This window comes from Heptranchias perlo, chromosome 11, assembly GCF_035084215.1.
Source record: "Heptranchias perlo isolate sHepPer1 chromosome 11, sHepPer1.hap1, whole genome shotgun sequence".
Lineage (NCBI taxonomy): Eukaryota > Metazoa > Chordata > Chondrichthyes > Hexanchiformes > Hexanchidae > Heptranchias > Heptranchias perlo.
Window position 1 is genome coordinate 74898469 of NC_090335.1, and position 22590 is coordinate 74921058.

A 22590-nucleotide genomic window follows, 5' to 3' on the forward strand; every position below is an offset into this window, starting at 1 on the left:
TATTTGTCAGCTGTAAACTCAAGGAAATATAACATAGGAACAGGAGGAGGCCATTCAACCCTTCGAGCCTGTTCCATCATTCAATAAGATCATGGCTGATCTGTATCCTAACTCCACCTATCCGCCTTGGTTCCGTAACCCTTACCCAACAAAAACTGGTCAATCTCAGTTTTTGAATTTTTCAATTGAAAATATCTAACAAAAAGATGCAACACTAGGATTCATTTGCTCATTTTTTTTTGTGGCTACCAAAGGTTATGGCGCACGATAGTGAGAGACAACTGGAACAAAACCACAGATCAAATAATGCAAATGCTGAAGCAACCGGTCATCTGTACTGAAGTTAGCGTAAAGAAGAATAATCAGCTCGCTCGGCAACTCTTCAAAAACGGAAGGCAGCTTTGTTGTCAAGACAACTACTTCGTAACAAGCCTTCCCTCCCGCACATCACTCCAACACCCCTCCTGATCCTTCTTCCCCTTCACTTTCCTCTGCTCCTATTCCTCCCTCCAATCTCACCCTTTGCCGTGTTTTCACCATCCCCTCTGACCTTCCCCTCTCTGACCCCAAACGATCAGTCCTCGGCAAAGGCCGCTGTTTCATCCCCTTCTGCCCCACCTCAATGAATTTCGAGCTCGACACGATGCAGAGCTCTTCTGCCATCCGCCTTCGCCTCCACGCCCACTTTTTTGGCCAGGAATCTTCCCTCTGCACAGCAGACCCTTTCGCCTATCTTCAGAACTCTTGTTCCATCTGGTCCCCTCCCTCTGGCCTCTTACCCTCTTGATCTTTTCATTGGGAACTGCTGACATGACATCGGCCGTCTCAATTTCTCTACTCCCCTCATTCACTCTAACCTACCTCCCTCTGAATTTGCAGCACTCCGTTCTCTTAGGTCCAACCCTGACACTGTCATTAAACCTGCTGACAAGGGCGGTGTTGTTGTTGATTAAACAGACCTCTACCTTGCGGAGGTTGAACGCCAACTCTCCGACACCTCCTCCTATCTCCCCCTGGACCATGACCCCACTGACGAACATCAAGCCATAGTTTCCCAGACAGTCATTGACCTCATCTCCTCTGGAGATCTTCCACCCACGACCTCCAACCTCATAGTCCCCCAACTCCGCACAGCCCGCTTCTACCTCCTTCCCAAGATCCACAAACAGGACCACCTGGGTAGACCCATCGTTTCAGCCTGTTCTTGCCCCGCGGAACTCTATTTTTTCTACCCTTGGCCAGTCTCTTCTCACCTATATCCGTGACTCTTCCGACACCTTCCACCACTTTAACAGTTTCCAGTTCCCCAGCCCTAACCGTCTCCTTTTCACCATGGACGTGCAGTCCCTCTACACCTCTATCCCCCACCTGGATGGCCTGTGGGCCTCCGTTTCTTCCTTGAACCGAGGCCCATCCAGTTCCCATCCACCACCACCCTTCTCCGCCAGGCTGAACTTGCTCTTATGTTGCACAACTTCTTTGACTCCACTCGCTTCCTCCAAGTAAAGGTGTCGCTATGGAAACCCGTATGGGTCCTAGCTATGCCTGGGTTTCTGTGGGATACGTGGCATTCTTAGTTCCAGTCCTACTTAGGTCCCCCCCCCCATCTCTTTTTCTGGTACATTGATGACTGTATCGGTGCTGCTTCCTGCTCTCGCCCTGAACTGGAAAATCTCATTAACTTTGCTTCCAATTTCCATCCTTCCCTCACCTTCACATGGTCCATCTCCGACCCTTCCCTTCCTCGACTTCTCTATCTCCATTGCTGGGATAGGCTGTCAACCAATACCTACTGTAAGCCCACCGACTCCCACAGCTATCCTCCCACCATGCTTCCTGTAAGGACTCTCTTCCCTTTTCCCAATTTCTCCGTCTCCATCGCATCTGTTCTGACAATGCCACCTTCAACACCAGTGCGTCCGATATGTCTTCCTTTTTCTTCAGCCAAGAATTCCCCTCCACTGTAGTTGACAGGGTCCTCAACCATGTCTGTCCCATTTCCTGCGTTTCTGTCCTCACTCCTTCCCCTCCCTCCCAGAACCATGATAGGGTCCCCCTTTGTCCTCACCTTCCACCTCACCAGCCCTCACATTCAACGTATCAACCTCTGCCATTTCCGCCACCACCAGCACGATGCCACCACCAAACTCATCTTCCCCTCCCCTCCCCTTTCAGCATTCCGAAGGGAAAGCTCCCTCCGCGAGACCCTGGTCCACTCTTCCATCACTCCCAACATCCGCTCTCCTCCCCACGGCACCTTCCTGTGTGAGCGCAAGAGATGCAACACCTGCCCTTTCTCCTCCCTTCCCATCGTCCAGGGCCCCAAACACTCCTTCCAGATGAAACAGTGATTTACTTGTACTTCTTTCAATTTAGTTATACTGTATTCGCTGCTCACAACACAGTCTCCTCTACATTGGGGAGATCAAACACAGATTGGTGAACACTTTGCTAAACACCTCCGCTCAGTCCGCAAACGTGACCCTGACCTTCCGGTCGCTTGCCATTTTAATTCCCCATCTCACTCCCACTCTGACCTCGGTCTCTTATACTGTTCCAATGAAGCTCAACGGAAGTTCAAGGAATAGCATCTCATCTTTCGATTAGGCTCTTTACAACCTTCCAGACTCAACAGTGATTTTAATGACTTCAGATCATAACCACTGCTCCCATTTTTTTTCCGGACATCAAGTGCTGGTAATGGTCTGTTGCCATTTACAACTCCTCTAAATCCATCTTTTGTTTCTCTACATGTCCCATTACCACCCTCCATGCCTTGCACCATCACTCCTGCCCTCCACCCTATCATAGACCTTCCCTTTTGTTCTTTCCTCCCCTCCTTCCCCCCTTTTGCTTGGCTCTGTACTTGCTCAAAAACTGTTAAATCTTTCATTTGACGGAAGGTCATCGACCTGAAACGTTAACTCTGCTTCTTTCCCTACAGATGCTGCCTGACTTCATTTCCAGCATTTTCTGTTTTTATTTCAGATTTCCAGCACCCGCAGCATTTTACTTTTCACTTACTTGTGTCAGCCTGGCTTCCCACGCTGATGTACCGATCGTTGCCGGTTTGCCCTGTGTGATAGTAGGCTTCTTCTTGTTGTGGTGCTTTGGCATTCTTCTCAGTCAGGAAAGCCACAGCTTCTGCGAGATCCCCATTACTTGCCTGCAAAAGCACGAGAGATAAGCTAACAGCAGACAATGCGCTGGACTTTGAACAAGAACGCAGGATACTCGTTGCCAAAGCGAGTGCATAGAGGAAGGCGGGCTAGATTGAGTACCACATAGAGAGCGACAATGAGGCTGGAACGAATGCCACAGAGGGCAGCACCGACCCATTGGCCTTCTCCTCTTCCTCATCTACACGTTGCCCCTAGGCAATATCATCTGCAGAAATAGGATCAGCATCCCCATGTACACTGACAGCATCCAGCTCTACCTCTCCGCCACCTATCTACTGCCTGTGCTGTCAGACTGCTTGTCTGAAATCCAGTCTTGGATAAGCTGCAATTTCCTCCAGTTAAATACTGGAAGACCAAAGTCATCATATGCGGCCTCCATCACCTATTCTATACCATTGCCACCGGTTCCATCCCCTGTCATGGCCACTGTCTCAGGCTGAATCAGTATGTTGGCGACTTTGGGTCCCCTATTTGACCCCGAGCTGAACTTCCAACCCCAAAACCTCTCCATCCGAGACCACCTACTTCCAACCTCTATGACATCACCCACCTCACACCTACTTCATCCAATATGCCACTGAAACCCTCATCCATGCCATTGGTCACCCCCAGACTCAACTATTCCAATGCTCTCCTGGCCAGCCTCCCATTCTCCACACTCCATGAACTTCAACACATGCAAAACACATATCCTATCCTGCACCAATCACCCTTACATTGGCTCCTGGTCCCCAATGCCTCAAGTTTAAAATTCTCATCCTAGTGTTTAAATCCCTTCATGGCTTTGCCCTTCCCTATCTCTGTAACCCTCTCCAGCTGAAAACCCCCAAACCCACCCACCCACCACCCTGTTTCCAAATGCCCCAGTCCTGTGACTCTGGTCTCTTGTGCATCTTCCTCCTTTTACCCCACCACTGACAGCCGTGCCTTCAGCCACCTTGGCCTCGTGCTCCGGAATTCCCTCCCTAAATCCCTCTGCTTTCTACCTCTGACTCCTCCTTTAAGACCCTCCTCGAAAACAACCTCTTTGGCCAAGCTTTTGGACCCCCGCCTAATAGCTCCTTCTTTGGCTCAGCATCCATTTTTTTTTTATTACGTCTTTGTGAAGCTCCTTGGGACATTTTTCTATGTTAAAGGTACTAGATAAATGCAACTGTTGTTGCTTCAATGACCTCATGAACAGGGTCCATACCATCTGAACCCCAAGGTGTGTTACTGCCTTGTAACAAACTCGAGGCGTGAAGGACTGCTGTTTACAGGTCCATCACTGATGACCGTAAGCATTAAAGGCGCTATATAAATGCAAGGTGTGGTCCTGGTAGTGAACTCAAGAGCATTGTGGAGGTGATAAATAAGGGTATTACACAAGGATTGCATTGGTACATTAAAGTACATTTAATGAAGTGTAGTTCTTCAGCTGGCATACTGGTACCAACTCACTAAATAAACCTGGTGACAACTCTGCTGGAGCGATCAGTGTCTTAGCAACTAAGTGCTCATCTAAAATGCTGTGACCTTTTACTGGCATGTAACCCATCTGTAGCTGAATATGATATTCTGCATACAACCCAATGTACTAAATTGTCCCTGGCAGGCAGCCATTACTCCCATTACAATGCATCGGGGCCCACACAAGAACAACGGCATTAACTTCAGTAATGGCCAAATGCAACATCACAACTTAGCAACTACTTCCTCTTCCTTTTTTAATTTTGTGAGGGGAGGACAAATGATAACCCAGGCCTGAGCTAGAAGCACAGAATCATAAAAATTACACCACAGGAGGCCATTCAGCCCATCACATCTATACAGCTGCTAGCTCTTCAACTGGAATTATCTATTCTAATGCAACTTCCATGCATTCTTTTATATTCTTTCTTTTCAAATATCTATCCGATTCTCTTTTAAATGTTATAGCTATTTATGGCGAAGCATTCCACATTCTACGAATGGACTGGGTGAAAAAAATTCTTCCAACTTCCCCCTTCGCTCTTTAAGCTAGATAAGCACACGAGGGAGAAAGGAGAAGGATATGCTGATAGGGTTCATAGAAACATAGAAAATTGAAGCAGCAGTAGGCCATTCAGCCCTTCCAGCCTGCTCCGCCATTCAATATGATCATGGCTGATCCTCCTATCTCAATACCATATTCCCGCTTTCTCCCCATAACCCTTGATGCTTTTTGTGTCTAGAAATCTATCTAGCTCCTTCTTAAATATATTCAGTGACTTGGCCTCCACAGCCCTCTGTGGTAGAGAATTCCACAGGTTCACCACCCTTTGAGTGAAGAAAGTTCTCATCTCAGTCCTAAATGTCCTACCCCAGATCCTGAGACTGTGACCCCTCGTTCTGGACACCCCCCCCAGCCAGGTGAAACATCCTCCCTGCATCCAATCTGTCTAGCTCTGTCAGAATTTCATATGTTTCAATGAGATTAGAGGAGTGGGAGGAGGCTCGCGTGGAGCATAAACACTGGCACACACCAGTTGGGCCGACATCACGTGATGTTTTTGTGCTGTAAATGCTATGTAATTCTATGTAAATAATAATTGAGTTCATGCCCCCTTGCTGTCGATTAGCCAACTAGTGGAAACAATCTTTCACTAGTTACCCACCCAAAGCCTTTCATAATGTTGAGAATCTTTTAGATTCCCCCTCAGCCATTTCCAGTGAAAAATCCCCAATTCTTCCAGCCTTTCTTCATAACTCTGGGCTATCATTCCTGTAATCATTCTAGTGACTATTAACTGTATGCTTCGCATGGCTCAAACATCCTTGTTATAATGGGGTGCCCAAAATCGCATGTTGAAACTCCAACGATGGCCCAACCAATGTCTTGTATCAGCACACCCAGATGGGAAATTATTTTCAGTTCTTTGTATGGAAGGAGGGAGAAGGAAGAGAGGGAACATATTTGGATTGGACATCAAAAGCAGTCATCGCAATTGCACATGGAACCTCTGGCATGGACTTGCTATCAATGAGATACATCAGGAACCCCAGCAAGAACATAAGCTCCCCTGATGGCCAAGGAGATAAAGGCACTGAGGAGTTAAAAACCATTAACCAGTGCAGCTCCCGAATGCTATCCAGTAACCCCAGCTGTAAAGTGCATATGGGTGGAAGTCTGGTGAGAACAGGATCAGGTCAGTTGTGATGACTCTCTCTCTCTGCCCCCCCAATTCCCATGCTCGCATCGCCTATCGATGTTCACACAGGAAGGTTAGTCAGAGTCACCAAAGGCTCAAGGAGCAAGTCAGTGCCTTGGGTGAGAAAGCGAGAAAAATTCAACAAAACAATAATGAAAACCTATACCATACAACAGACTGACTCACAAAACTGTGCTCCACTCAACTCTAACTCTACAGAAGCATACATTTCAAAAACACTACTGATACTATGTCAGCACTTTCAAGGTACAAACAGATGGGTACGGAGGTGCTACTTCAATTACAAGACACATGGGTCACATTTCCTGACCCAACTTTGGCGTTAGTACGTTTCCCAGTCAGATCATCCATTATGAGGACGTGTCAACACACTGGTGCTATTCATTACATGATGAATGGTACCAATCTCTCATTGCCCAGAAATGTGATACCCATCAGAAGGGTAAAATTAAATGGACATAACTCCTAGCGTAGACTAATGTGATGAGTAGGCTAATGTGATGAATGTCTACGCTCTCTTTTGGATATAAGGGTCCTATGTGAAATGGGCTTGGGTGGTCTCACTTCCAGTGTGCATCAGCTCACAGCTCAAAACTATTTTTTATATTTGTTCATGGGATGTGGGCGTCGCTGGCAAGGCCAGCATTTATTGCCCATCCATAATTGCCCTTGAGAAGGTGGTGGTGAGCCACCTTCTTGAACCGCTGCAGTCTGTGTGGTGACGGTTCTCCCACAGTCCTGTTAGGAAGGGAGTTCCAGGATTTTGACCCAGCGACAATGGAGGAACGGCGATATATTTCCAAGTCAGGATTGTGTGTGACTTGGAGAGGAACGTGCAGGTGGTGTTGTTCCCATGTGCCTGCTGCCCTTGTCCTTCTAGGTGGTAGAGGTCGCGGGTTTGGGAGGTGCTGACGAAGAAGCCGTGGCATGTTGCTGCAGTGCATCCTGTGGATGGTACACACTGCAGCCACTATGCGCCGGTGGTGAAGGGAGTGAATGTTTAGGGTGGTGGATGGGGTGCCAATAAAGCGGGCTGCTTTGTCCTGGATGGTGTCGAGCTTCTTGAGTGCTGTTGGAGCTGCACTCATCCAGGCAACTGGGGAGTATTCCATCACACTCCTGACTTGTGCCTTGTAGATGGCAGAAATGCTTTGGGGAGTCAGAAGGTGTGTCACTCGCCGCAGAACACCCAGCCTCTGACCTGCTCTCGTAGCCACAGTATTTATGTGGCTGGTCCAGTTAAGTTTCTGGTCAATGGTGACCACCAGGATGTTAATAGTGGGGGATTCGGCGATGGTAATGCCGTTGAATGTCAAGGAGAGGTGGTTAAACTCTCTCTTGTTGGAGATGGTCATTGCCTGGCACTTGTCTGGCGCGAATGTTACTTGCCACTTATCAGCCCAAGCCTGGATGTTGTCCAGGTCTTGCTGCATGCAGGCTCGGACTGCTTCATTATCTGAGGGGTTGCGAATGGAACTGAACACTGTGCAGTCATCAGCGAACATCCCCATTTCTGACCTTATGATGGAGGGAAGGTCATTGATGAAGCAGCTGAAGATGGGTGGGCCTAGGACACTGCCGTGAGGAACTCCTGCAGCAATGCCCTGGGGCTGAGATGATTGGCCTCCAACAACCACTACCATCTTCCTTTGTGCTAGGTATGACTCCAGCCACTGGAGACTTTTCCCCCTGGTTCCCACTAACTTCAATTTTACTAGGGCTCCTTGGTGCCACACTCTGTCAAATGCTGCTTTGATGTCAACGGCAGTCACTCTCACCTCACCTCTGGAATTCAGCTCTTTTGTCCATGTTTGGACCAAGGCTGTAATGAGGTCTGGAGCCGAGTGGTCCTGGCAGAACCCAAATTGAGCATCAGCGAGCTGGTTATTGGTGAGTAAGTGCTGCTTGTTAGCACTGTCGACGACACCTTCCATCACTTTGCTGATGATTGAGAGTAGACTGATGGGGTGGTAATTGGCCAGATTGGATTTGCAAGCTTCTTGTGGACAGGACATACCTGGGCAATTTTCCACATTGTCGGGTAGATGCCAGTGTTGTAGCTGTACTGGAACAGTTTGGCTAGAGGTGCGGCTAGTTCTGGAGCACAAGTCTTCAGTACTACAGCCAGGATGTTGTCGGACCTATAGCCTTTGCTGTATCCAGTGCACTCAGCCGTTTCTTGATATCACGTGGAGTGAATCAAATTGGCTGAAGACTGGTTTCTGTGATGGTGGGGATATCGGGAGGAGGCTGAGATGGATCATCCACTCGGCACTTCTGGTTGAAGATGGTTGCAAACATTTCAGCCTTGTCTTTTGCACTCACGTGCTGGACTCCGCCATCATTGAGGATGGGGATATTTGCAGAGTCTCCTCCCCCCGTTAGTTGTTTAATTGTCCACCACCATTCATGACTGGATGTGGCAGGACTGCAGAGCTTTGATCTGATCCATTGGTTGTGGAATCGCTTAGCTCTGTCTATAGCATGCTGCTTCCGCTGTTTAGCATGCATGGAGTCCTGTGTTGTAGCTTCACCAGGTTGGCACCTCATTTTTAGGTACGCCTGGTGCTGCTCCTGGCATGCTCTTCTACACTCTTCATTGAACCAGGGTTGATCCCCTGGCTTGTTGGTAATGGTAGAGTGAAGAATATGCCAGGCCATGAGGTTACAGATTGTGCTGGAATACAATTCTGCTGCTGCTGATGGCCCACAGCGCCTCATGGATGCCCAGTTTTGAGCTGCTAGATCTGTTCTGAATCTATCCCATTTAGCACGGTGATAGTGCCACACATGTTGGATGGTGTCCTCTGTGCGAAGACGGGACTTTGTCTCCACGAGGACTGTCGTAGTCACTCCTACCAATACTGTCATGGACAGATGCATCTACGACATGTAGATTGGTGAGGACAAGGTCAAGTAGGTTTTTCCCTCGTGTTGGTTGGCTCACCACCTGCCGCAGGCCCAGTCTGGCAGCTATGTCCTTCAGGACTCGGCCAGCTCGGTCAGTAGTGGTGCTACCGAACCACTCTTGGTGATGGACATTGAAGTCCCCCACCCAGAGTACACTACCCTTTATTTGGCAATGACTGACATTAACCTGCCATATACACAGAGTGCTTGGTTTGGGACATCAAAAAAAAAGCATCACTGGTCAGCAACACTCGTGAGGTTGAGCTGAGGTGTATTATTGGGGCAGAGTTGAGGGGAGCTTTACCCTGCATCTAGCTAGAAAGAAAGACTTACATTTATATGGTGTCTTTCACGACCTCAGGATGTCTCAAGGCGCTTTACAGCCAGTGAAATACTTTTCAAATGTAGTCATTGTTCTAATGTAGGAAACGCGGCAGCCAATTTGCGTACAGCAAGGTCCCACAAACAGCAGGGTGATAGTGACCAGATAATCTGTTTGTGATGTTGATTGAGGGATAAATATTGGCCAGGACACAGAGGAGAACTCCCCTGCTCTTCTTCAAAAGTGCCATGGGATCATTTACATCCACCTGAGAGGACAGACGGGGCCTCCATTCAATGTCTCATCCAAAAGACGGCACCTCCGACAGTGCAGCACTCCCTTGGGACTGCACTGGAGTGTCAGCCTAGATTTTGTGCTCAAGTGTGTGGAGTGGGACTTGAACCCTAAACCTTCTGACTCAGAGGTGAAAGTGCTACCCACTGAGCCACAGCTAACGCTTATGTAATAATGGGCCAGGCAGCATGTGACGGGGCAGAGTAGAACAAGTTTTACTCTGCAGTTATACTTAATTGGAGAATGTGTGATGCTGAAGGGGCAAGGTTCAGGATGTAGGGAGAGGCGTGGGGAGTATGAAGCCAGGAGGCAGCCATGAACCCAACACATGTGGAAACCAACACCATATTTAAGAACTTTGTAACCCAGCTGTTAAGAAATGTACTTATGTGCAATTTCTGTGGCCAATAGGAGGGCAGACTCATTCTCTATAAGGACACATAGGAACAGGAGTAGGCCATTCAGCCCCTCGTGCCTGCTCCGCCATTTGATAAGATCATGGCTGATCTGTGATCCAACTCCATATACCTGCCTTTGGCCCATATCCCTTAATACCTTTGATTGCCAAAAAGCTATCTATCTCAGATTTAAATTTAGCAATTGAGCGAGTATCAATTGCCATTTGCAGAAGAGAGTTCCAAACCTCGATCACCCTGTGTGTGTAGAAATGCTTCCTAATCTCGCTCCTGAAAAGTCTGGATCTAATTTTTAGACTGTGCCCTCTACTCCTAGAATCCCCAGCCAGCGGAAATAGTTTCTCTCCATCCACCCTATCTGTTCCCCTTAATATCTTATAAACTTCGATCAGATTACCCCTTAACCTTCTAAACTCTGGAGAATACAACCCCAATTTGTGTAATCTCCCCTCCTAACTTAACCCTTGAAGTCCGGGTATCATTCTAGTAAACCTACGCTGCACTCCCTCCAAGGCCAATATGTCCTTCCGAAGGTGCAGTGCCCAGAACTGCTCACAGTACTCCAGGTGCGGTCCAACCAGGGTTTTGTATATCTGCAGCATAGCGTCTGCCCCCTTGTACTCTGGTCCTCTAGATATCACGGTCAGCATTCCATTAGCCTTCTTGATTATTTTCTGCACCTGTTCATGACACTTCAATGATCTATGTACCTGAACCCCTAAGTCCCTTTGGAATTCCACTGTTATGAACTTATTACCATTTAGAAAGTACCCTGTTCTATCCTTTTTTGATCTAAAGTGGATTACCTCACATTTGTCCACATTGAATTCCATTCACCCAATCTATCAATATCCCTTTGTAATTTTATGTTTTCATTTACACTGCTTACAATGCCACCAATCTTTGTGTCATCGGCAAACTTAGATATGAGACTTTCTATGCCTTCATCTAAGTCGTTAATAAATAGTGAATAATTGAGGCCCCAAGATTCCTGCGGGACTCCACTAGTCACATCCTGCCAATGTGAATACCTACCGATTATCCGTACTCTCTGTCGCCTTTCGCTCAGCCAATTTCCTAACCAAGTCCATACTTTTCCCTCAATTCCATGGGCTTCTATCTTAGCTAACAGTCTCTTATGTGGGACTATATCAAATGCCTTCTGGAAGTCCATTTAAATAACATCCATTGACATTCCCCTGTCCACTACTTTAGTCACCTCTTCAAAAAATTCAATCAGGTTTGTCAGGCACGACCTACCTTGCACAAATCCATGCTGGCTCTCTGATTAACTGAAAATTCTCGAGGTGTTCAGTCACCCTATCCTTAATTATAGACTCCAGCATTTTCCCCACACAGATGTTAGGCTAACTGGTCTATAATTCCCTGGTTTCCCTCTCTCTCCTTTCTTAAAAAGCAGAGCGACATGTGCAATTTTCCAATCTAGAGGGACAGTTCCTGAATCTAGAGAACTTTGAAAGATTACAGTGAGGGCATCTGCAATGTGCTCACCTACTTCCTTTAAAACCCTGGGATGGAAACCATCTGGTCCTGGGGAATTGTCACTCTTTAGTGCTATTATTTTCTTCATTACTGTTGCTTTACTTATGTTAATTTTATCGAGTCCCTGTCCCCATTTCAATATTAGTTTTCTTGGGATTTCCGGCATGCTATCCTCTTTTTCGACTGTAAATACTGACGCAAAGTAATCATTCAACATGTCCGCCATTTCCCCATTGTCAATGACAATATCTCCACTTTCAGTTTTTAAGGGGCCAACACTGCTCCTGACCACCCTCTTTTTTCCTAATGTAACTATAAAAGTTCTTCGTATTGGTTTTGATATCCCTTGCAAGTCTCTTTTTGTAGCTCTTACTATCTGTTTCGTGACCCTTTGTTGATCTTTGTATCTTTCCCATTCACCAGGATCTGTGCCATTTTTTGCCTTTTTGTATGCCCTTTCCTTATGTTTTATACTGTCCCTTACCTCTTTAGTTGTCCATGGCTGTTTTTTTTGGCAAGTCGACTTCTTGCCCCTCAGGAGTATAAACCGGTTCTGTATCTCGTTAAATGTTTCTTTAAACATTTCCCACTGATCATCAGTCGTTTTACCCATTAACAGATTTGCCCAGTTTACTGTGGACAGTCTCTGTCTCATCTCATTGAAGTCGGCCTTGCCCAAGTCTAGAATCTTAGCAGCTGATTCACTTTTTTCCCTTTCAAACACTACATTGAACTCGATCTTATGATCGCTATTGGATAGATGTTCACGCACAGTTAAGCTGTTAACTAAATCTGGTTCATTGCTCATTACTAAATCTAGTATGGCTTGCCCCCTTGTTGCCTCCAGGACATACTGCTGTAGAAAACTATCCCGGTCACACTCAAGATATTCACTACCTTTCTGACAGTTGCTAGTCTGCTTTTCCCAATCTATGTGAAGGTTAAAGTCCCCCATAAGGCCACCATGCCTTTGTTACACGCTTGTCTAATCTCTGCATTTATATAATCTAGCACTTCAGAGCTGCTGCCAGGGGTCCTATACACAACTCCCACTATAGTCTTAGATCCTTTCCTATTTCTCAATTCGACCCATAAGGTCTCTGTTGCCTGCTTACCTCTCGTTATATCCTCCTTTATCATTGAAGTGATTTCATCTCTAATCACTAAGGCTACTCCACCCCTATCTCTCCTGTAGACCTTATAAACCGGTATATTTAGTTCCCAATCCTGACCATCCTGCAGCCATGTCTCAGAAACAGCTATCATGTCATACCCTCCAATTTGAATTTGAACCTGTAGTTCATTTAATTTATTCCTTATACTCCGTGCATTTGTATATGGAACTCTTAGCTGGGCCACACATCCTTTGTATCTTGTGCAGAGAGCTTAGGCATAGGTTGGCAGAGCCTAGATTTAGGGTCCCTCTAGTATCTATTTAATTATTGTGGAGTTTAACCAGTTAAAACTACACAACTTAACTGTAGAATCCTGGGGAGCTTCTGGCTGCTTGCAGGATCGTCCAAAGCTGAGCTGGACGAATCCCAGTCCTTTCCTTCTCAGTTCCATTAATGGGCCAGGTTGGCTGGTCAATTAGTACCCTCAGGTACCCTTTGTTTTACAAAGTCCACCATGGAGGGGCAATTCGGTTCCAAACTTCCACCACAGGCATGTGATCTTGAAGCCAGAGACCCTGCTTACCTCCACTTATAAAGTCAGGAGCTTTGGCATGTTATCTTTTTTCCTCTGGTCGCTTCATAGCTTTTGAACAAACTCAGTTAATTCGCCAGAGCAGGAATCTATATCGTACTTTATTCAATGTTGCTACCCAGAAAGCTGCAAAAAGACCCCTTTCCCCAAAAGCAATAACTATTTGTATCGGCTAAATACGGCCTCTCCAGTGCAGCCCAACTTTATTCTCTCTTTATTCAGGCAGAACAGAGAGCTGCCAGGTATAAACAAGCTGTCGCAGGTTGAAAATTGAGATGACGTATTCTCAATGCTCAGTTAAGAACAGCAACACCTGGGAACCTTTATACTCCAGCCCCAGAGAAAGATGCATATCCAAGCAAAGGAAAGTTGGCATCAGAGTTTCCAAGATAAAGTAGGTAAATGTATGACTAACTGATAAGAATCTTGGAATCATAGAATGATACAGCACAGAAGGAGGCCATTCAGTCCATCGTGCCTGTGCCAAATCTTTGAAAGAGCTCTCCAATTAGTCCCATTCTCCTGCTCTTTCCCCATAGCCCTGCAAATTTTTCCCCTTGAAGCTTTTATCCAATTCCCTTTTGAAAGTTATTACTGAATCTGCTTTCACCGCCCTTTCAGGCAGTGCATTCTTGATCAAAACAATCGCTGCAAAAAAAAATTTCTCCTCATCTCACCTCTGATTCTTTTGCCAATTACCTTAAATCTATGTCCTCTGGTTACCGACCCTTCTGCCAGTGGAAACTGTTTCTCTCTATACTTATTAGGAAAGGCTGAACAAGCCTGGGGCTCTTTTCTCCAGCAAAGAGACTGAGAGGCGAACTCCACACGAACCTCCTCCTATCGCTCTTCATCTCACCCTATCAGTATAACATTCTATTCCTTTCTCCCTCATGTGATTATCTAGCTTCCCCTTAAATGCATCTATGCTATTCGTCTCTACTCCTTGTGGTAGCGAGTTCCACATTCGAACAATTCTCAACAATTCGCACGGAGGGCAAGGTGTTTGCTAGCCTCACCTTAAACTCTACTCCATTCCCACCATTTTGGGTAGCCTGTTCAATAGCATTCTCTTATTTTTGCTTATAGACCCCATTTGCTGTGAAAATAGACCCCGTTTGCTGTAAGTCCCACCCCACCACTAATTCATTGGCTGACACAGTGGTATCAATACTCACTGCGTTTTTTTTAAGTTCATTCTCAGGGTGTGGGTGTTGCTGGCATAACCTGCATTTATTGCCCATCCTTAGTTGCCCTCAGAAAATGTTGGTGGGCTTTCTTCTTGAACCCCTGCGTGGAGGTCTTTTAATACAACTGAGCAGCTTGCTAGGCCACTTCAGAGGGCAGTTAAGAGTCAACCACGTTGGTGTGGGACTGGAGTCGCATATCGGCCCAGACCGGGTAAGAACGGCAGGTTTCCATCCCTAAAGGACATTAGTGAACCAGTTGGGTTTTTACCACAATCCAATATTCGTGGTCACTTTTACTATTACCAGCCTTTCTATTTCTAAATAGTAAATATTGACCTGTGAGTAGAGTGACACTTGACCACCTGCCACTTACTTGAATGGGGGACTGGGAGGCAATTGGCTGTATTCTAGAGATATTGAGGCATAGCGTGAAAAGGCAGGTGGTTGGGTTAATCTATCAAGAAGAGATGGTCATGTTAGATTCAGTCGATGACACATGTCAACTATTGACAATGTCTCGGCCTCTTAAACGTTAGTTTCAACTTAAACAAAATTTAATAGAAAAATGGGTTCTCAAATTTCAGACTGCAGGCGATATATTTCCCTTTTCAAAATCAGTGGAGGAGGATTCCACTACAGCATCTGTCTCTTTTCCTTTTGATGCTGTCCACAATAATCTGAACTGTCCGTACCTTTAAAGGGCAAGCATGGTACGGTAGTGTTCTGGTTACGTTGCTTGGACTAATAATCCAGAGAATATGAGTTCAAATCCCACCATGGCAGTTTGAGAATATAAATTCAGTTTTTAAAATAAATTTAGAAATAGAAAGGCTGGTAATAGTAAAAGTGACCACGAATATTGGATTGTGGTAAAAACCCAACTGGTTCACTAAAGCCCTTTAGGGAAGAAAACCTGCCACGCTTACCTGGTCTGGCCTATATGTGACTCCAGACACACACCAACGTGGTTGACTCTTAACTGTCCTCTGAAGTAGCCAGCAAGCCATTCAGTTGGCCCACAATCAGCTTCTTGTGGGAAACAGGGATGGGTAATAAATGCCAGGCTTGCCAATGACGCCCACATCCCGAGATTGAATAATACAGTACATTCTCTGTATTCAATCCCACTTAAGACAATTTTTTTCACCAATTTTCTCCCCTCAGCTCCTAAAGGCACTGAATCATACATGAGCATAGTAACACTTGGACTAGGCACTTCCTTTAAGTGCCTCCTCCAAGTGGCTGGCCTTCATGTGTGAGCCCATAGAATCATACAGTACAAGAGGCCATTTGGCCCATCGTGCCAGTGTTGGTTCTTTGAAAGATCTGTCCAATTAATACCACACCCCCAATCTTTCCCCAAAGCTCTGCAAATTTTTCTTTTTCAAGCTTATATCCAATTCCCTTTTGAAAGTTACTATTGATTCAGTTTCTATCACCTTTTCAGGCAGTGCATTCCAGATCATAACAGCCGCCCAGTTAAGTATCAGCTAAGAAACCATCACAGCCAAGTCCAATCCTTAGCCAACATCCATACACACTTTTCAGCAGGAGTCTCTAGGCAGTGATCAGGGGTGTGAAACCTGGCTTACTTTTTTCCCTCCCTAGTTTAGGACGCTGAGGCAAATTGTCACATTCCAATTGACACCCTGACTTACTCAGCACTGGCTAAGAATTGAACCTGGGATGTTCTGGCCTGTGAGAGCAATCTTTCAGCACTTTAACGATACCACTGGTTCCACACGTCACTACTGCCAAAGAGGGAGGACTACTGACATGTCCCCAAGGCCTCTGCGAAAGGTACTAACGCCTACTTCGAGGAGGTAGCTTACCCTTCTGTTACCAATCCACCTGGCCTCAGTTTGCTGCCATCCAATTATCAGTAAGGCCAGAATTATATTTTCACTTGGTGTAAAATTTCTGGCTCAAACCTGACCAGGACTTTACAAACATAATTTGTTGCAACAGTAATGCACTGCCCATAAAACCACATTTTGATCAACCCTTCAAAAGGGTCCCATCGTCACCAGGTCAAAATCCTGGCATCTCCTTCCTTAAACCATCATGGCAGCACCATCACCAAAAGGACCAAAGTGGTTCAAGGAGAACCCCCACCAATTTCTCAGGGCAACTAGGGAATGGGCAATAAACATTGGCCTCACCAGCACCACCCACATCCTAAGAACGAATAAAGTCCACAGATTACAGGAACGCTATTGCTAGATAAATTGCAAGGCAGTTATGAACTGATCAAGGAGGTCCTTTTATTATAAAACTGTACTGTACCTGTAAAGCTTGTTGCAATAACTGGATGTCATTGGTACCGGTGACCTCCCTCAGCTGGTTTATTAGTGTCTGTTGATGCTAAAGAATAGAAAAAAAAATTAATTGCCATTACTACAGAAAAATCCCATTTCATGCTCTAACAAAAAAAAAACTTGAAACCGGAGTATGAAGTTATGTTAAACTTATACAGCACCTTGGTTAGACCACATTATACTGTGCACAGTTCTGGTTCCCATATTACAAAAAGAATATAGAAACACTGGAGAAAGTGCAGAACATATGTAAAAGAATGATACCAGAACTTATAACTATCAGGAAAGGATGAACAGGCTAGAAGACTGAGAGGTGAATTGATAAGAGGTCTTTAAAATTATGAAGGGGTTCAATAGGGTAGACGTGGAGATGATGTTTCCACTTGTGGGGGAGTCCAAAACTAGGGGCCGTAAATATAAAATAGTCACTAATAAATCCAATAAGGAGTGCAGGAGAAAATTCTTTACTCAGAGATTGGTTAGAATGTGGAACTCGCTACCACGTGGAGTAGTTGAGGCGAATAGCATAGATGGCTTTAAGGGGAAGCTAGATAAACACATGAGGGAGAAATAAATAGGTGGTTAAGTTGATAGGGTAAGATGAAGTCGGGTGGGAGGAGGCTCGTGTGGAGCATAAACACTGGCAAGGAACTGTTGGGCCAAGTAGCCTGCTTGAGCTCTAAATTCTACGCAATGGAACGAAAGTACAGTCAACTGGTAGGCTCCATCAAGTAACGCATTACTAATAAAAACAGGAGCTAAATGATAGTAATTAGCTCTGGCTGTACTTTGGGCCACGGAACCATTTATTGCCACACAAGAATAATCACTTAGCCATCCCCTCCCCCAAAGATACTGACTCTTGCTGGAAAGAATTTCACAGTTAAGTAGCAGATAGAATTGGGGGGTGGGGGGGAGAGTGGTGAAGTCAGCCAGTTTCTGTTCCCGACTACCATCCAGGCACCCTCACTAGAAAGCACTGCGAGTATAGGCGTTGGAAGAGGACTATATCTGGCTCACTTGTGACCCACCACCCCCCCAACCCCTATTATATATAGAAAATGGGCACTGGAGGGCTCCAGGCTCCAGATAGCATCTTCACAAGGAGAGGGGAGAATGTAGAGAAAACAAGTATATTGTGTCATTTGTAATGTAAATTAGTAATTATGAAATGAGGATCAATGAAATTCTTTCTGAATTGCAGTGATTTATTTCACTTACAAGGTGGTGGTGGGAGTTGAAATGAGATTTTTTTTTAAAAAAGAGAATGAAGCTTGCAAAGTGGACACAAATCTAGGTTAATTCTGTCTGTTCTAAACTAAATATATCATCCCTAATAGGGAGACAGATCTTAGGCCAGTAGCTCCTTTCAACAGCTATAATCTCACGTGATGATCACATTATTGTACACACAACTTACATTTCTATAGTGCCTTTAACGTAGTACAAACATTCCAAGGCGCTTACACACAACTATTTAATTAAAATGATTATTTCCATCGGTCCAAAATGTACAAAGTCGCAATACCGGTCACGCACGTTAAACTGCAAGACTACCAGTGCAGATGGTTTAAGGACTGTCGGCACCAAATGCACCTTTTAGTTACCCTGATGAAGGCACTACCCAGTGTAGCAAGAAGCCAGACGAACCAAGAAGTCGCAGGTTTCATTTCCTGGCCTGCGCTGAGTTAGCTGATCTCAGGCATGGCATGGGAAAATAAGAAGGAAAAAATCGACAAGAGTACCTGCAGTCAACCATTCTATTGGGTATTGATTCCAGCCAGAAACAGCGTCAATGTGGATCACAGTTAAAAACAGGGCTGGGCTCTTGCACGATGTCATACACAGTAGAATAGTCTGCCAAAATACATTGGGCTGACACATGAACGGCAGCTATTTGAGATACTGGAGGTCTGCTGGCACTCAGGAAGGAGACTACACCTGCAGGAGTGGAGAGACCGAAGGAGAGAATGTCCTCTCCCAACATCCACACGCAAGGATGCTTTTCAGCAGGAGTTGCTGGATGGCCATCACAAAATTAAACCATGCCCGATTTCTCCCCTTCCTACCCCAGGGGCACTGATCCCAATTGTTGCCGTGGCTGAGATCAACCAACGCAGCACGGACTGGGTACCAAACAGTATAAAGGGTTGGAAATTCAATCATCGAAACATTAGAAATGTCATAGAATCTTACAGCACAGGAGGAGGCCACTCGGCCCATCATGTCAGCTCTTCGAAAGAGCTATCCAGTAAGTCCCACTCCCCTGCTCCTTCCCCACAATCCTGCAATTTTTTTCCTTTTTAAGTACATATCTAATTCCTCATTGAACATTACTATTGAATCAGCTTCCACCACCCTTTCAGGCACTGCATTCCACATCATCATAACACACTGCATAAAAAAAAATTCTCATCTACCCTCTGATTCTTTTGCCAATTATCTTAAATCTGTCTCCTCTGGTTACCAACCCACCTGCCAGTGGAAACAGTTTCTCCTTATTTACCCTATCAAAACCCTTCATAATTTCGAACACATTTATTAAATCTCCCCTTAACTTTTTCTGCTCTCAGGAGAACAACCCCAGCTTCTCTAGCCTCTCCACATAACTGAAGTCCATCATCCCATATGACTTAAAAAAAAGTGCGTGATGCCATCAAAATTAAGCAATGTAGGGTAATGTGGTGTCGCAGCACCTTGGAGCTCTCACTCCCATTAGATAGGAATTGGATCACTCTCGTGGTCTACCCAAGAGCACGTTCCAGATCTCAGCCTTACTCTTAAAAGGGAGTCTTCAAGCAGAGGCTAATAAGTTTGGAACTCTCTTCCACAAACGGCAATTGATACTAGCTCAATTGCTAAATTTAAATCTGAGATAGATAGCTTTTTGGCAATCAAAGGTATTAAGGGATAAGGGCTAAAGGCAGGTATATGGAGTTAGATCACAGATCAGCCATGATCTTATCAAATGGTGGAGCAGGCACGAGGGGCTGAATGGCCTACTCCTGTTCCTATGTTCCTATTACCCAGAGGGTAACACAGTTTAATGTCAGAGAAAACTCACTTCAAATACCCACTAGCAAAAAAGAAAAATGAAAAACTTGCATTTATATAGTGCTTTTCACGACCACAGGACAACCCAAAGTGCTTTACAGCCAATGAAGTACTTTTGAAGTGTAGTCACTGTTGTGATGTAGGAAATACGGCAGCCAATTTGTGCTCAGCAAGGTCCCATAAACAGCAATGAGATAATGACCAGAAAATGTTTTTTTAGTGATGTTTGTTGAGGGATAAAATATTGGCCAGGACACCAGGGAGAACTCCCCTGCTCTTCTTTGGATAGTGCCTTGGTAGCTTTTACATCCATCCCAAAGAAGGGTACTCCGACAGTGCAGCACTCCCTCAATGCTGCACCGGGAGTGTCAGCCCAGATTTTGTGCTCGAGTCTCTGGAGTGGAACGTGAACCCACGACTTTATGACTACCACTGAGCCACAGTTAACATTATTGCAGTGTGGGAGCAGATCGCCTGCATGCAGTCTCAGTCGGAGGTGGTGCACAATGAGACATTCACTCAGGAAAAGGGAAAATAATAAATATTTGGACACTCCTCCAGTGGCACAGTTGGTAAAAGGCAAAATACAACTGAGCCATACAGACTAGAAGATCCCACGTTTGATGTCTGTATTGCTGAGTTTGTTTATTTCAGTCAGTTTGGGGTGTTACAATTGTCCTCGATGCATCTCAGCTAGGGAGAGGAAAGCCAGTCAGCATTGCTTGTCCTGATTATTATCCCAACACACATATTGGAAATCATGCACATTTGGAAGTCAGTGAGAACTGGCATGCAATATCGTGCATGGTGAAAATGCCTGCTGACACTCAGAATAGCCTTGAAAATGAAGGATGGCCAGTTGGGCAAGGTACCAGAGGGCAACTGGCCCCAGTGGACCTGTACCCCAGGAAGGGTCAGCGTTTTTATAAGAACATAATAGGAGCAGGAGTAGGTGATACAGCTCCTCAAGCCTGCTCCGCCATTCAATAAGATCATGGCTGATCTTCAACCTCAGCTCTACTTTCCCGCCCTATCCCCATATCCCTTGATGGGGATAGGGCGGGAAAGTCAATCTCAGTCTTGAACATACTCAACGACGAAGTATCTACAGCACTCTGGGGTGAAGAATTCCAAAGATTCACAACCCTCTGAGTGAAGAATTTTCTCGACATCTCGGTCCTAAATGGCCGACCCCTTATGTTGAGACTATGACCCCTAGTTCTAGACTCTCCAGCCAGGGGAAACAGCCTCAGAGCATCTACCCTGTCGAGCCCTCTCAGAATTTTATACGTTTCAATGAGATCACCTCTCATTCTTCTAAACTCCAGAGACTATAGGCCCGTTCGACTCAATCTCTCCTCATAGGACAACTCTCATATCCCAGGAACCAAGGTAGGGAACCTTCGTTGCATCTTCCCTAAGGTAAGTATATCCTTCCTTAGGTAAGGAGACCAAAACTGTACACAGTACAGATATGGTCTCACCAGAGCCCTATATAATTGCAGCAAGACTGCCTTACTCTTATACGCCAACCCCCTTGCAATAAAGGCTAACCTACTATTTGCTTTCCTAATTGCTTGCTAACATTGCATGTTAACTTTCTGTGATTCGTGTACAAGGACACCCAAATTGCTCTGAATACCAACATTTCTTAGTGTCTCACCTTTTAGAAAATATTTTGTTTTTCTATTCTTCTTACCGAAGTGGATAATTTCACATTTCCCCACATTATACTCCATCTGCCACCTTCTCACCCATTCACTTATCCCGTTGATATCCCTTTGCAGCCTCTTTGCATCCTCCTCACAGCTTACTTTCCCACCTAGCTTTGTATCGTCAGCAAACTTGGACACATTACACTCGGTCCCCTCATCTAAGTCATTAGATAAGTATTGTAAATAGCTGAGGCCCAAGCGCTGATCCTTGCGGCACTCCACTAGTTACAGCCTGCCAACTCGAAAATGACGCGTTTTCTGTCCGTTAACCAATCCCCAATCCATGCTAATATATTATCCCCAATCCCACGAGCCCTAATCTTGTGTAACAACCTCGTGCGGCACCTTATCGAATGCCTTTTGAAAATCCAAATATACTACATCCACTAGAATCTATGGAATCTAGAAGATAAAACCAATGCATCCACTATCTCTGCAGCCACCTCTTTTAGAACCCTAGGATGTAGGCCATCAGGTCCAGGGGATTTGTCAGCTTTTAATCCCATTAATTTCTCCAGTACTTTTTCTTTACTAATCTTAATTACTTTAATTTCCTCACTCTCATTAGATGCTTGGTTCCCCACTATTGTTTTTTTGTATCTTCTACTGTGAAGACAGATACAAAATATTTGTTTAATGTCTCTGCCATTTCCTTATTCCCCATTATAATTTCTCCTGTCTCTGCCTCTATGGGACCAACATTTACTTTTGCTAATCTCTTCCTTTTTATGTACTTGTAGAAGCTTTTACAATCTGTTTTTATATTTCTTGCTAGTTTACTCTCATTCTATTTTCTCCCTCCATCAATT

The 22590-nt window shown here is 45.3% G+C and overlaps 1 protein-coding gene across 2 annotated transcripts in view; it reads right to left on the bottom strand.

Moving 5' to 3' along the window:
* The window catches only part of usp25 (ubiquitin specific peptidase 25), a 148580-nt gene that overhangs the window by 117857 nt on the left and 8133 nt on the right, over positions 1 to 22590 (bottom strand). For both annotated transcript variants that reach the window (XM_067993372.1, XM_067993371.1), the window contains 2 exons: positions 16981 to 17058; positions 3025 to 3166 (listed from right to left, as the gene is read on the bottom strand). In XM_067993372.1, the coding sequence (XP_067849473.1) occupies positions 3025 to 3166; positions 16981 to 17058 (220 nt within the window). Of the gene's footprint in view, positions 1 to 3024; positions 3167 to 16980; positions 17059 to 22590 lie in introns of those variants that run through there.